General features: G+C 38.8%; 1 protein-coding gene across 1 annotated transcript in view; it reads left to right on the forward strand.

The window, feature by feature from the left end:
* The first annotated feature begins 360 nt into the window (after positions 1–360).
* Positions 361–16,827, forward strand: part of CUNH8orf34 (chromosome unknown C8orf34 homolog) — a 353,639-nt gene continuing 337,172 nt past the window's right edge. The window contains 2 exon segments of the mRNA XM_008710771.2: positions 361–495; positions 497–688. Coding sequence (XP_008708993.2) covers positions 361–495; positions 497–688 — 327 coding nt within the window.

The following is a 16,827-nucleotide window of genomic DNA, read 5'->3' on the forward strand; positions in this document are numbered from 1 at the left end:
AGCACCTTCACCATTGGCTTTTTGAGCGGCGCTGTCGCTAGGGAGCGGCGGGAAGGGCGAGCACAGCCCCGGGAGAAGCCCAGGCTGTTTGTTCCCGTAACCCGGGAGAAGGGACGCACACAGTCGGGCGCGCGGACACACACGCACGCACACGCACGCTCGCGGCGAGTTCGAGCCCCGCGGCCCCCGACCGTCCGAGGGCGCCCTCCGCGCCGCACCAGGCGGAGCAGCACCCGCCTCCTAGCTCCTGCTGCTGCCGCCCAGAGGAGAAAGGAACCTGGAACCTCTGCCTAGAATTTCCCCCGGCGCCGCGCGCTGCGGAGAGCCGCGGAGGTGGGCGCGAGGAGGGGAACGCGATGAATGAGTTCTCCCCTCGCCTCGGAGTTGACTGAGTTGGCGGCGCCGCGCCCAGGCTTCCGGCTCTCGGCGCCCCACGCGCTCACGGCTCCCGGGGCTGCAGCCCACGCCCGCGGCCCGGGCTTTGCCCGCCGCGCCGGGGGAGCCGAGGCTCCGGAGCTCCTGTCCCAGCTCCAGTCCGGGAAAAAGGAGGGCTGTCCCCTGGCCGAGGCGCACGGCCGCGCGCTTTTCCCGCACTCTCCGCGGCCCCATCTGTCTCTCCATGGCGTCTCATCAGCAATCCCGGATCCAGGCTTACCTGGAGAAGAACAAGATCGGTCCCCTGTTTGAGGTAAGGCGCTGTGGATGAGGGCGGTCCCGTTTGTGTTTTGGGGAAGGGGTTCAGAACACCCGGAGGAAGGAGGGATAGTGAACAAATGCGCGGGAGGAGGCGGCTGTGCGGCCCCGGTTCTTTGGCATTCGCTCTGGCAGGGCCAGGTGTCCTGGAACGCGGCCGGGCGGGCACCTCGCTGGTTACCTGGGCGCGGACAGGTGAGGTGGAGAGGGCCCAGCCTCTGTCTGGCAGGGGAAGTTTGAGCGGTCTGACTGTCCTGCATCTCGCAGCCTCATGCACAGGACCCGGACAGGCTGAGACGGATAGATGCACACACTTAGACTGTCTTACACATGCACACTTTCTTCCTGGAATTTACACTATTTTGCGTGTTGGATTCTTTTTTTTTTTTTCCAATGTGGGCAGTAGTAGAACCCAGAAAGGTGGAAGAGGTGCTCAGCGATGGGAAGGAATATGGTTAACTGGGAGAAAACTGAACTGGTAAGGGGTAGGCTTCGGTAGCTGCTGGCGCGTTGAATGAAATTGTCAAACTGAGACGCTGACATTGATGTCTGGATGAAAGGAGAGTCCTTTGCATTGCAGACCCTACATGTGTTAGGGGGAGAAAGGGGCGGAGAAAAATTCAGGAAAAGCATACACGTATTTATGAGAGGGGACGTGTAGCTCTGAGCTGTTTTCTCTCGCCATCAAAGAACTGATGACAGAAATACAGTAGGAGAAAGGAAGAGAGGGAGGACAGGATAAAAAGAACGGGAGACTGAACCCGGCGCTGGCAAAGCGTCCCGCGGGTAGCCAGGGCGCTGGGCAAATGCCGGTGCCCGCGGGGAGGGACGTCCACGGTCTGTTCCCATCCCAGTTCAACCGTCCAGCTGGACACTGATAGGAGACGACCAGAGGTGGAAGAGTCAAGATCTCCCCTCCCCCGCAAAAAAGCAGTTGTGGTCCTTATTAGGGGTTTACGTGTCGGCGGCGTCGGAATAAGGCTGGCACGCGCAGGGGGAAGTGATAGAGAGCCGAGCTGTTTCCCTAGTACTGAAGAGAAGAGAATAACTGCAGAGAAAAAAATAATGCGAAATAATGCCCTAGCAGAAAAAGAGAGAGGCGGGCAGGGATGTGATCAGGTATGAAAAGGATGGGTTTCAGATAACTAAGATTTGCAAGATCTCAAGTTTTTCTGCCCAACTTTAAGTTAACGTTGTGCTATCTAGACAGATATGGCCATTGTTTCAACTGAAACTCGTTGTATAGAGTTATAAAGTCCTATAATGCATGTCTTGATTCTTGTTTCTGCCAAAAGTGTTAGCAAAGGAAGTCTGTATATAAAAGCAATGTAAAATTGCTGGAGCGACTAGATTGTTTTTCTTTAGTCTAATGATTAGAGACTATACAGAATTCTATCTATCTATTAAAAGCTGAAGCATAATAACCCTTTGTGACACAGTAAATTAATTGTGTCAAAAGAAACATTAAAGTTGGGGCGCCTGGGTGGCACAGCGGTTAAGCATCTGCCTTCGGCTCAGGGCGTGATCCCAGCGTTCTGGGATCCAGCCCCACATCAGGCTCCTCTGCTATGAGCCTGCTTCTTCCTCTCCCACTCCCCCTGCTTGTGTTCCCTCTCTCGCTGGCTGTCTCTATCTCTGTCGAATAAATAAATAAAATCTTTAAAAAAAAAAAAAAAGAAACATTAAAGGAAATACTTTTAGAGCGTGTCTACTCCCTTAGAATATAAAGTACAGTTTACCAGGGAGAACAAGTGAATTGTTTTAATAGACTTATTAACTTATTTTAAAATTTCTGAGACTCTCTCTAAGTAATAATAACAGAATTTGGAATATAGGTAAACTTTCTACATAATGAGAAAATAAATCCAACTAGATTTTTATCAAGTTCTCATTAAAAAAAAAACAACTAGCTCACCAGATAGTTCTGTATTGATAAATTTTAAGTGATGGCAGAATTGTCTCATAAAATCATAAGACTTCCTCACCAAAAATCAAACAATGACAAAATTATATGCTGTGTATTTTATTGATTTTTTGGGGGGTGACATATTACCTACATCTCCATTAGCTTGGACTGCAGTTGTGAGTAGTTAATTTTTTCAGGATTGATTTACACTTTAAATAATTGAAGGGAGAAAATAGCTAACTTCTATTAAAGCAGGTTCATATACGATAATTTTGATCATAACAGAGCTTGGTTTTGAGTAGAACTCTACATACTTCACAAAATTAGAATATCTCACTAGCTTGTAACCTCTCTCTCCTCCTGCTAGAAAACCAGTGAAACTAGGGTAAAACAGATATTGTTGACCTGGCATTCTCTTCAAAGCTCCCAGGACTTTGGTCAATGGTTCTCATGAGAACTGCTTCAGGAAATCAATGAAGGAGGATTCCAGAAACCTGAACTTAGTAAGAAGTGGCAGAAATGATTGTTACATATTTAATTCCTGGACCACATTGTAAGAAACAGTACATAAGTTAAAGTCTCTTACCTATCACAAATTGAAATAGCTGACTCCAAGTTTTATTATCTGTTCTATGTTGTGGTTTTTTTTCTCTTTTCTTTTCTTTTCTTTTCTTTTCTTTTCTTTTCTTTTCTTTTCTTTTCTTTTCTTTCTCTTTTTTGTCCTGAGGCACTGGAGTTGGTGACATTGGCTTACTTTAGTTTTGAAAATATACAAGACCTGACAATATGTTCCCTTTACAGATTTTGTAAGGTAGGTTTGTTTTGAGAAAACTTATTGGAGTAAGGTACTTTAAAGAGAGCACATGAATATTGTTTAAAACAAAAATCAGAGGTAACATATATTGGTTGAGAATACTTGTATCCCGCTGTTTTTACCTATACAGCTTAATTACCTAATTTAGTTAATTTCTTACTTAGCTTATTTGCTTATTCTAACATTTTATCATTTGAGAAGCTTATAAAACTGTACACAATATTGTATTTCAAAAACCTCTCTAGATGAAAATTTATCTTGTTTCCAGGTGATTTAAGAGTATAAATTTATATTGTCTTTAAATATGATTTAACATACTTTGAGGCATTACAAAACCATGCCTAGAAATCATTGCATTAGAGTCTTGGGTAATGATATTTTAATTAAAAAATAAAAGATGTAAGGTGTATAAGATAATAATGTCTTATATTCCACAACCTCTTTGAAATTTTTGTACGATGGAATACTTTTAGTATTCTCATTGGCTTATTCAGGACCGGTTAGTAGTGAACAGCCCATGCATCAATCTATAAGGAAGGCTTGACATCGCTTCAATAAATTAGAACTGTAATCCTATTTGATATAGATTTCCACATGTAACATCTTACTTAATCGGCAAGATGTGAAATGGTTTGGCTTCCACCAAAGTATGGTATTTTGCAGCACATATATGAAAGATTCATGGTGCAAACACAAGACTTATCTCAACCAACCACTTGATAGTTGAAGAACCTGACAGTCAAAAATTCTGAAACTGAATAATTAACTGGCATATATCTTCTTCTGGGGATCAAGTGATCTATGTCGTCTATATTGTAAGCAGCTAAACTTCATTCCCAAAAAATTATATGATGTGGAATATCACAATAAATTCCTTATTTTCAACATAGAGAAGTGTATACTTTTAAGCTTCTCCCATTTCCATGAAAAAACAAAATAATTATTTGAATATTATTGGTTGGAAGGGTGCTTAGGGCAGTCCTATATCTTGGTTTAGGAATGATTACATTTACAAGAGAGTGAAATCCTAAACTATTAAAAAGCAGGATAGTGGAGCCCCCATTAAATCTCCATAGAATATTTAAATCTCTGTGTATTGAGATGTGGCAAACCAAATTCACTACATTTCTCCAAATGGAGTCTGACCCACTCCAGGTAGAATGGAACCACTTTATCACCTCTGTTTACTTCAAAGTACCTCTACTCACATCGGCTATATTCGTGTTAACTGATTTGACATATCTGTTATAAGGTGGACTCATATCAAACAAGTGGTCAGCCAATAGCTTGCATCATTCACACACCTACTACTGCTCAACTTATTTTTCTCTGATACCCTGCCCTACAGTTTCCAAACATGTCTGCAACCTTGAACTCCGGTTGGCCTGGAGATTATCAGGCAATGGCCTGGCAGGATTAGGGGATTCGTTATATATGCAGTAGGGGGCTGGTGAGAGAATAAGTAAATATATTGAAAATAATGCAAGCCAGCTCTCTTGCTCTTAGAGATGGGAATCACAAATATAAAAAGGATAAAATGTAGAATGAACCCTGTGGTGTTGGAATGAAATTGGGAGTATTGGTATATCTCATGACTTCAAGAATAGAAATAGATATAAATGCAATAGAAGTAAGTATAGATTTGTATGTATTAACATACACATAAATATATATGCCTGCATTTATTTCCTTACTCTGTCTACTGTGATGGCCTGGGACTAGCAACACCTCAGTAGGAATGAGCACAGCTAGTGTCCAGATTTTGAGTTCTAAATACCATTCCCCATCAAGTAAACCAGGTATGTATCCTTGGAGAAATGGTTGATTCTAGACTTGAGTCTGGGAAAGTATAAGATGAACCTGGACCATCTTATGTCAGGAAATAGGGAAGTGGTCAACGATTTATAGGAACATCTCAAAAGCTTGAAGAGGCTTCATTAACTAAATTTGGGACAATTTGAGACTCAAAGTATGAGAGTAACAGATTGTCTTACTTATAAAATAGGACTATTTTATCACACAGCAATATAATGGGATACATGAATATATTCAATTTATGGGGAGAAGAGAAAGCTTTACCTTATAGTCAAATGCCAATTAATAAGAGTAGAAAAGGTGATGGAATTAGAAAATCACTGTTTGGCAAACATTTAGCAATAATTCAGGCAAGAAACATTAATTGTTGCCAAAAATAATGGGTGAAAGTTAGAGGAGGAATGAGATATTTACCTAATCTCTAGTATCTTTCCACAGAGTAGTTATTAATTACAAAGGGAAAAGTAACTTTATAGTAAAGAAAGCTGGCTGACATTGCTTTACTCAAGTGATGGGGCAAATCAATATTGTGTGCCTCCAGTATAATGCAATTAAAATAACATGATTTTGCTTCTTTAATATTTCTGCCCATCATGCATGACCTGAACTGATTAATGGGAAAATATCTGATGAACATGATAGGGAAATCCTGCTTCTTTGGTGTCTTCAAAGATGTTAGGTCATGAAGGTCAAGGGAAGTTTCAGACTGATGAGACAGTACAACTAAGTGCAAAATATAGTCCTAGAACTGATACTTTCACTAAAAAGGACGTTCTTGGGAAAGTTCTGCAAAACGTGAATGGGGTCTTTAGGTGACAGGTATATGGAGTTATTTGTGCTGTTCATGTACTTTTTCTGTAAGTTTAAAGTTATTTCAAAGTAAAAAAATATTAAAAATAAAAAAGAGTATCTAAAAAATAAGTACTTACAAATAGTTCACCCATTGGGTTTTCTTTAAACATCAAATTATGTGAATTTAGTTAAGAATTGTATCAGTGGTTTATACAGGGAAACCAATAAGTAGCAAGTTATAATTCTGAGTAAAGAAAATTTACATTTCTGGTCAACTAAGCCTATGTATTTTCCTCTTCTTCCTCTAAAATTTTATTGAAATATTGAAAAAAATCTTAAAAAAATAAATGCATAAGAATACTGGAACACAAAGAAGGGTGCTGAGGCAGAGAGACTGTTTCTCCTTCTTTATAACAGAATTTCTTTATTATGAATAGTGATATCTCTTTTGCACCTGTATATGGTCAAGTGGCATAGAATCAATGATAAGAATTGGAAATGTTGTTTGGAGTTCCCTGGAAGGTGCCTTAAGATACATGGACTTAGTTAGGACGTGCTCCTCATATGTCTGCTCTCCTTCCTGTTGTCTAGAATGCCCCTTGTAATTCCTCCTTTATACCTTTCCTTACTCCCTCCACCTCCCAAGGCAACCACTGGTCTCCTTTCTCTCACTATAGAATAGTTTTCCTTTTCTAGAGTTTTGTATAAATGAAATCATACACTATGTACTTTTTTGGGGGGTATATCTTCTTTCACTCAACGTAACTATCTTACAATGCATCCATGTTGTACCATGTATCGATAGTTTATTTCTTTTAATTGCTGAGTAGTATTCTGTACGGATGTATGCTTTTGTTTTTCTAGGGTAAATGGCTTGAATGGATTGGCTGGATCATATGGTAGGTGTAGGTTTAACTTTTTAGGACATTAGCCACTAGTTTTGAAAAGTGTATTCAAAATTTTACATTCCTGTGAACATTGTATGAGAGTTCCAGCTGTTCCACATTCTGACCAAAACTTGGTATCCTCTGTCTTTGTAATAGTAGCCATTCTAATAGATTTGTGTGATCTCTCTTTGTGGTTTTATTTTACATTTACATTGTGGCCCCACCCTTAACTACACCATGTGAGACCAGTGTCAATGGAGACCATCTGGGAGGCCTGGCTTCTCTTAACCCTGGCAATAATGAGATATTCCTCTCCCTTCACGCTGGGGTCATGTCAGAGGAGGCCTAGAAAAAAGTCAGGACTTTCTACTTTGCTGAGTGGTAATGACGCCACTCCTGCCATGAAATCCATGCCAAGATACATTATAATTAAACTTCTGGGGGAAAAAAAAAGACAAGATATATTTTGAAAGCAGCAAGAGAAGTGAAATAGCATACCTATACAGGAAAAATAATTTGACAGCAGATTCTCATCAAACCAATGGATATCAGGAGAAGGTGACATAACATTTTTCAGGTGCTGAAAGAAAGAATCTAGAGTTCTATACTCAGAGAAAATATCCCTTAGAAATGAAGGGGAACTCATAATTTGGCTATTGTGGACATTGCTGTACCATAAGGGACACTGAACTCTGGGAAACAAACTGAGGGTTGCTGGAGGGGAGGTGGGGGGGGGAATGGGGTAACTGGGTGATGGGCATTAAGGAGGGCACTTGATGTCATGAGCACTGGATACTATATGCAACTGATGAATCACTAAATTCTACTTCTGAAACTAAAAAAAAAAAAAAATTGAAGGAGAAATCAAGAGAATTTGTCACCAGTGGGTCTATCTTAAAATTATGGCTAAAGGAAGTCCTTTAAACAGAGAGAAAATTATAAAAGAAAAAAACTTTAGAACATTAGGAATGAAGAAAGAACATGAAAAGAGCAAAAATACGACTAAGTATAATACATTTTTCTTCTCAAGTTTTCTAAATTATGTTTGATGGTTGAGGCAAAAATTATAACAGTGTCAGATGTGGTTCTGTAGAGAGTATTTAAGACAGTTGTATTATAAGCAAGGAAGAATAAAGAGGAACAAAGGAGGTATGTTTTCTATGGTTTGCTTATACTGGTAAAACAATGACACCTTTGAATAAGTTGTATATATATGTAATGTCATACCTAGAGCAACCACTAAAAAGCTATACAAAAGATGCTCTCAAAAACTCTAATAATTTAATAGATTTAAAAAAATATTTTATTTATTTATTTGAGAGAGAGAGAGCATGAGCAGGGGGGAGGAGCAGAGGGAGAGGGAGAAGCAGACTCCCCGCTGAGAAGGGAGCCCGATGTGGGGGGGACTTGATCCCAGAACCCTGAGATCATGACCTGAGCCAAAGTCAGATGCTTAACCAACTGAGTCACGGGTGCCCTCAAAACTCTAGTAACTTAAAATGAGTTCTAAAAAATGTTCAAATAACTCACAGGAACAGGAAAAAGAACAAAACAAAGAACAGAAAATAACAAATAACATGGAAGACTTTGGCCCTAATATGTCAATAATTAAATTAAATGCAAATGGTTTAAATATACCAATTAAAAGAGAGAGATTGTCAGAGTGGATTAAAAAACATGACCCAGCCATATGCTATGTCAAAGAAACTCATTTAAAATACAAAGATCTAAACAGGCTAAAAGTAAAAGAATAGAAAAAAAATATGCAAACATCAAAAGAAAGGAGTGGCTATTTTAATATCAGATAAAGCAGACTTCAGAGGATAAAAAATTACCAGTTAGGAACTGTCATTATATAGTAATAGAAGAGTCAACCCACCAAGAAAAACAGCAGTCTTAAGTAGGACCATTCTATGTAAACTTAGTCAACTAAGTCCTAGTCAACATTTGTAGACCATTCTATGCAACAACTACAGAAAACATGCTTTTTCCAAGTAACATGGAATGTATACAAAGACAGACCATTTCCCTGAACCACAAAACAAACCTCAGTTGAAATCATACAATGTGTTTTCTCCATCACAATGGAATAGAACTAAGACAGTAAAAGAAAGAAAACAGGAAAATTTCTAAAACATGGTGAAAGTATAGAGCATACATCTAAATAATATGGTCAGAGATGAAATCTCAGGGATGCCCGGGTGGCTCAGTCAGTTAAGTGTCTACCTTTGGCTCAGGTCATGATCCCAGGGTCCTGGGATCAAGTCCCCATTCGGGCTCCTTGCTTAGCGAGAGCCTGCTTCTCCTTCTCCCTCTGCTGCTGCTCCTGCTTGTGTCTCTCTCTCTCACTCTGACAAATAAATAAATAAATCTTAAAAAAAAAAAAAAGACGAAATCTCAGGGAAATAAAAATCCATCAAACAATGAAAAGGAAGATATATCAAAATTTGTGGGACACAGCTCAAGCAGAGCTGAGAGGGAATTTTATAGGCTAGCATGCATACATTTAAAAAGTGGACTGATGTGATTGGTTAGAATAGGGTGCCTGCTTTTTATGTCATTCCTCTGGGCCCTTCCCGTCGTAGAGGACAATCTCTCCAGCTAGACAGAGGGCTCTTCTACAGTGAAGGATGTATGAATATCAGTAATCTGCTGACAAGAGGTGTTTGTTCATATATCATGTTTGGTTTTGAAAGTAGATCTTTAGTTCTTGAAGGTGGGAAACAAGTATCTTGCCTCATTCTTTATCGTGCATCTACTGTAGTGTCTAGTGGAGCACAGAGTATAACTCAGGGATTAATTGCTATCTGTTGAATTAAACAAAACATTGACTTGTGTATTTTTTTTTCCTTCTATGGAAAAAAGTACATTGAAGATAGAACCAGCTAGCAAATAGCATCTTCATATTTATTCCTTTAAGACCTAGAGCAAAATATTCCCCATCACATTAATTACCCTTTATGTACAGTGAATAACTTTTAATTATGTACTTAACTACCTAAGTCACTTTCAGTCATATTTTTCCCTTTTTAATATCTGCTTTCAAGAGAGGGCCTGATAAATTAATTGACACCTCTGTGCAAGGCTTAACGCACACCCCTCAAGTGCATTTGCATGGGGAAGTCGCATGACAGAGTTATATGGGACGAAGCAGGTGATCTTTGGAAATATCTCAAGCTTAGCAATCATTTACTCTCGACTTGATCCTGAGCACTTTACTTGACAATCTCTGTGAACATCAGTGTCCTCATCTGCAAAAATATAACTAAAAGGGACTTTATGAGGAATATATGAGATGAGACAAAGTCTAAACAACCCAGGCCGGTGCCTGGCACTTGGGGTACACCCAGTAAATTTTGCTGCCATCACGTTAGATGCTGAGCCTTCTCTTTTCTATTAATATTGATCACTCCATGACAGACCATGTGGAGAGATGCTCTTGAAGGATGACCTTCTAGTATCCTGAAAATAGAACTAATTCAAAATGTGCATCTGCATTTTTATGTTGTAGTTCTGATCTCTGAAAAAGCATCGTGGCACAGGTAGAAAGGAGAGTAGCACTTGGCCAAACAAAGTGTGTGTGTGTGTGTGTGTGTGTGTGTGTTGTGTGTGTGTTCTTTGTTCGGAGGTGGGGGCAAGTCTTGCTTGTTGGCTGTATCACAAAAGTATACTTTGGCTAAATTTGGAGACATTATAGATACTGAGAAACAATCCCGAATACGTGTTCTTGTCTCTAGAGGCAACCTTGATCACCGTCAACTAAAAGCACACACAGACCCAGCCTCCCCTATCACTCTCTGTAGCATGCTTTTCTTTTTTTTAAATATCCTTTATTGTCATTTGATATTGTTTTATTGGATTTATTCCTTTGATTTCAGTTTATATTCTGTTTATCCCACTAGAATATAAGCTTCTAACAGGAAGATAATTTTGTCAGTCTTTTTAACTGCTTATGTCTTCATGCCTCGAAATGTCTGGTACATAATAGGTGTTCTACTAAATAGTTGTCAGATACACTTATGAATTTAAAAAATCAGGGCCAACCTATCAAATTTGAAAATTGTGGCTTGGGTATGAGTAATCATTTGCCACTAGCAGTCTTGGAAGATCTCAGCAGTTTATGGGAGATTTCACTTTCTTGAAAATTCATTATGTCTTTGTTATCTTTTCAACAGCTATGAAATTCTTTGGTGCATAATGTTTGGAGCTTCATTTACATTCATTTGGTACATTTATTGGGTGCTGTATTATGCACTGAGAGATATAAATTCAAATAAGACATTTCCTGTCCTCAAAAACTCCTGTGTATTTAGAAAAGACTGGCAATACTTAGGGGCACTCTCAACTATTACATTCTGGTAATTTTACAAAAGCCTGCCTTGGTTTTCTGTTTATATACTTGGTCCATTTTCATACTCATCAATACGTCCCATCACTATACTAACAGAAGTAAGAAATTCATATTTGCAATTCAGATTTAGAGATTGGTTTTCAAGAAATTTGCCGTAGAATCAAGTATGTAAATTAAATAACGTAAAAGGTAGATATGTTAAATAGACTTAGTTTCTGTTGTCTTTGCTCCTGGACGTTCTTAGCAACAGTAAGACATCTAAACATGAATTATTAAAAATATCTAAATGATCTGATTGTTGGGTAATGTTCTACATGAAACACACTGATAGTTTTAGGTTGTAAGTTGTTCCTTTAACATAAAAAAGAGAACTTGTTTTTGAAGTATAGCCTGGAGCGTAAAGGAGTGTTTAATTCCTGCTGTTTCTTCACTTTTTGAACATGATCTAAATTCAGAGTGACTAGCTATATTGAATTGAGAATACATTTGATTTGTCTGTACATTGAAATAATATATCTATTTGTATGAAGTGAACTTTATTGTATAAGATTTATTGTAGCCGTATGTTTTTGAGATATTATTTTTATTTTAATGCTATTTTATTCCTATGAATTGTCTCCAGAGGACCTACTATTGTTTTGGTTATTTCATTTTTTCCTGTTGTTTTGTTTTGTTTACAATGTATAATAATCAGATGAGCATTATATAAAATGGTAATTAAAGCCAGCTATAGTTTAAGTGCAGAATATTATTCTATTCCAACTGAAAATACTTATTGATACATTTCTTATTATCTTTTCTCTTAGTAGTATAGCAATGATATGAAAAACAACCCTCTTAAGGTATAGAGATGACAAATACTCTACCTTGTGGAAGCTTAAAGTCCTAGTTTCCACAGAATTATTTTACATCTAGCCTTTTCTTAACTTTCAGTTAAGATGTTGAGGTCTGTGCACAATTGGCAACATCCATGCTACAGTGTATGGATTGATAGGGAATCTAAGAGATCAGCGTCACTAAGTTTATGGATAGTTCAATTTTGAGAAATAATATCTTGTGACTAATTCATGAAGGTCATGTACATTAAGTTCTCAAGTTATTAGCAAACATATTTTTGGATAAAGTTAGTTGAATAGTGACTTGGGCACCCATTCAGCATTAGGGTGACCCACTGAAGAATTACTTCCCCTGAGTTGTGCAGTGGAGTGATTTAAGAAGGCTTTATTGAGAGTCATAAGAATCGGACCATGAAAATACAGTTTTGTCATCTGTTAAAGGATGTTGTAGACAGGCATGTTCATTGAATTAGGCAGCATCCTCTTATGAGACCTCTTGTTCAGTTTCATAATGTCAAAGATAGTGTATGCACCTCACACCTGTCAGAATGGCTAAAATAAAAAACACAAGAGAAAACAAGTGTTAGTGAGGATGCCGAGAAAAAGGAACTCTCATGCACTGTTGGTGGGAATGCAAACTGGTGCAGCCACTGTGGAAAACAGTATAGAGGTTCTTCGAAAAATTAAAAATAGAACTACCATATGATCCAGAGTTCCACTACTGGGTATTTACCCAAAGAATATCAAAACACTAATTCAAAAGGATAAATGCACTCCTGTGTTTGTTGCATAATTTACAGTAGCCAAATTATGGAGTTAGCCCAAGGGTCCATTGATAGATCAGTGGATACACAATGGAATATTACTTTGCCATAAAAAGAATGAAATCTTGCCATTTGCAACAACATGGGTGGATCAGGACGGTATAATGCTAAGTGAAATGAGTCAGTCAGAGAAAGACAAATACATATGATTTTTTTTTTAAAGATTTTATTTATTTATTCGACAGAGATAGAGACAGCCAGCGAGAGAGGGAACACAAGCAGGGGGAGTGGGAGAGGAAGAAGCAGGCTCATAGCGGAGGAGCCAGAACGCAGGGATCACGCCCTGAGCTGAAGGCAGACGCTTAACCACTGTGCCACCCAGGCGCCCCGGAATACATATGATTTCACTCATATGTGGAATTTAAGAAACAAAACAAAGAAAATAGACACAATCTGAAAAGTAGATTCAACTATAGAGAACACACTAATGGTCACCAGAGGGGAGATGTGTGGAGGATTGGGTAAAACAGGTGAAGAGATCAAGAGTACGCTTATCACAATGAGCACTGACATACAGAATTATTGAATCACTGTATTGTGCATCTGAAACTAATATAACACTGTATGTTAACCATACTGGAATTAAAATAAAAGATAAAACAAAAAAGAAAGAAAAACAAAATCGTATATAAATATTTTGAACTGTGTAATTCATAGAATTCCCTGACTTTTTTTTTTTTTTTTTTTTTTGCATAGACTTCTGGAAAACCCATACCTAGTGGTAGCCAGAATGCAGGCCATTATCATGAACATTTTTCCTTTTTTTTTTTTTATTGAAGTATAATTAACATACAGTGTTATATTAGTTTCAGGTCTATATTATAATGGTTCAGCAATTCTATGCATTTCTCATTGTTCGTGAAGATAAGTTTACTCTTAATCTCTTTTATCTATTTCACCCCTCCCCAATTTATATTCCCACCAATAGTACATGAGGATTCTTTTTTTATGACCATTCATACCTTCATTCTTTTCCCCACCTATGTGTCTATGTGTTTTACTTTACCTTTTTCCCTCCACTTTTTATTTATGCTATTTGGTCATAATTTATACTTCTTTGGAAAATACTTTAACTTCTTTCTGAAATAAGGATGAATATAAATCTGTTCTATAAATCATAAAATGACCTACTCTTAGTCCAAATAATTTAGGCACATCATAGGATATATTTGAATCCTCTGTTTCCTGTTGTTACACATGACAGCTGGCTTTCTTTCTAAAAATACTTGTTTGGATCCTTCTGGATTGTTTAGTGAGAATATATTTGCAGGACAATGTCTCCCAGGGTTAGCCTTACGAGTAGCAGAAACGAAGTTTCCTAAAAGGCAAGCTTTGAGACTCAGGGCTTTTGCATGGTCTGTTTTCTCTGCTTCAAAGTTTTCCCTCGCATGCCTCACTCACATGGTCAGCTCCTCCTGCTGTTCAGATCTCAGGGTTAAACATGTCGTCAGAGAGGCCGTCACAGACAACCTGGTCTCAACAGCCTTCCCATCAGACTCTACCATGCCACTGTGTTTTATTCCCCTGTGGCAGTTTCTCATTTATTTGCTTAGTGTTTGGCTTCCTCTCTTAAAACCTCCAGAAGGAAAGGGGCTTGGTCAGTCTTGTTCTCTAATCTATTTCCACAATGCACGGTAGCCCATTTTCCTGCAATTAGCTGTTCGTTCTTACTCTTCTTATTAAACATAAGGTTAAATAAACTTTTCTCTGGGTGGGATATTATGGAACCATTAAAAATGTAGAAAGGATGAATTCAAGATTATATGTGTGATATTATTATAACTGTGTAGCATATGCAAAAAGATAAGAACGAATAAGAATGGGATCCAGCTTTTATGTGAGATACCAAGTTAAGGGGCTGTCTTTGCTCCCACAGCCATTCTGATTTTCCAAGCTCTCTGTGTAACTGTGCTACTGCTTTTAGTATTAAGCCATTTGTTTGAGATGATCTAGTCTTCTTGAGGCCCCTGCTGACTCCCACAAGCATACTGTATTTGCATATTAGTAGTGAATTTCTTGTCAACTGAAACCTTAATGGGGGCTATTGGCAGAGGCTGAGAGGAAAACCCCCTCATTGCGTAGACAAATCAGAAGTGAGGGTTAGAGAGGCTAGGAGCAGGTAGCATGGAAATGAGCATCAGGTGGGTAGAGATGGTGCTGGAGCAGGCGGAAGGAATGAATCAACATTTCTAAACACAACCCAACTCTCATTTTTATTCATCCCCCCTCCTTTTTTAAGCCCTCTTTTAAGAGCTGAAAACATTTAGAATTGTGAACACACACACACACACACACTCTGTTCCACTCATTGTGGCCATGCTTCTTAAGAGTATGCATTCATTATGACAAATGCTGATAACTGTGGGCAAAATGCAAGATTGATGTAATTAAAGATAATCAAACTTTAGAGAATTTTCATGCTTACACTTTGTCACTTTTAGCTTTCTGTCCAGACATCCAGGAGGATGAATTCACAGTCCTAGGCCTTTGAAGATGCAAGAGTTTTGGAACACTGAATTATGGGATGAATTCCAAACGAGGGTGGGATTCAGGGTCCTCCAAAATCTGTACAACCATACTTTTCATTTTCCCCACACACTGCCTTCAATGTGAGCCAGGCTAGTTTGTCCAATTACCCCAATACTTACAATGTCAAGTCTTTGCTTGGTGTTCTCTCTACATTGAGGATTTTCTCCGTTTTCTATCATGTCTTAGCCTAGGTTCCTTGGGAGACAGACTCTGGGGTGGAGATTTTCACGCAGAGGGTTGATTGTGGAGTGCTTATGGGAGCAGCACCTTGAAGGGAATGAAGGTGGTGGGTTTGAGTGAAGGAACAACGTGAACTGTGAGGCCGTTATAAGAAAGCCCTTAGCTGATCACATAGGGACCTTCACTGGGAGAGCCCTGGAAGTGGGGAGGCCTTTAAAGGCTGTTCCAATCGAAGTATGGGGCTGGGGTTTTGTACTTCAGTGACTAGAAGCACACTTCCTCCAGAGAGAGAGAGTGTGACCTTGGGTGAGGCAGATGCCTTCTTGGAAGGACAATTCTGGACAAGGCCTTAGGTGAGAGCCTCCAACAGCCAACTCTCCAGGCAGCTGGCAGAATGAGCTTCTGTTTCTGAAGGAAGGATCTGGGCACATACCCCAGAATCTACATTTTCCTATCTGAGTATCAACCGCTCATTAAGTGATAGTTCATGTTTTGTCTCTTTAATTAAATATTTTGGACATCTCTGGCTAACCTAGATATTCTGTTTCTGTGAACTCCTATTGCACTTAGGGGCTGTGCCACTCATTTTGGGGGATAATCGCAATGTTACTTAACTACTTTCTGGTTTACGGTTTGTCTTTCTAACTATACTGTTGGCTCCCCCCCCCCCCATATTCCTCCTAAGTATCTAATTTATTATATATGCATCATAGAATTTAATTAAATACTTGTTGAATGAATAAATGAATAGAAACAGCATGGTTTGCAGAAATACAAGATAATCTTTGCTTTATCACAAAACAGGCGAAACCTTTCCACTACTTCTAAGTTTCACAAATGTCAAATATGCAAAGACCTCAAAGTAGGATAAAAGATGATCCACAAAGTAAAAGGAATTAAAATCTCTATAGTCTAGTACGGGAGTCAGCGGATCGCCCTTTTTCTTGTGTGTGTAAGATGGACTGATTTGGATTTTCTGTTGTTTGTAAGAGTCTTAAGTTATCCATGTGGTTAAAATTATTATGATTTATGTAAAGTAAAAACATAACTATGTGACTCCATTCCATCTAAGCAAGCCTAAGAAGGATGCAGCTAAAATACATGGCATCCTTTTTTGTTTGTTTAATTGATTGCCTTCGCAGTCACATGGGATATGCATCTGGGATTCTTAAATGGAGGGTTTTTTTCTTGCTGGTTCAT

Source organism: Ursus maritimus, unplaced genomic scaffold (genome assembly GCF_017311325.1).
Source record: "Ursus maritimus isolate PB19 unplaced genomic scaffold, ASM1731132v1 scaffold_9, whole genome shotgun sequence".
NCBI lineage: Eukaryota > Metazoa > Chordata > Mammalia > Carnivora > Ursidae > Ursus > Ursus maritimus.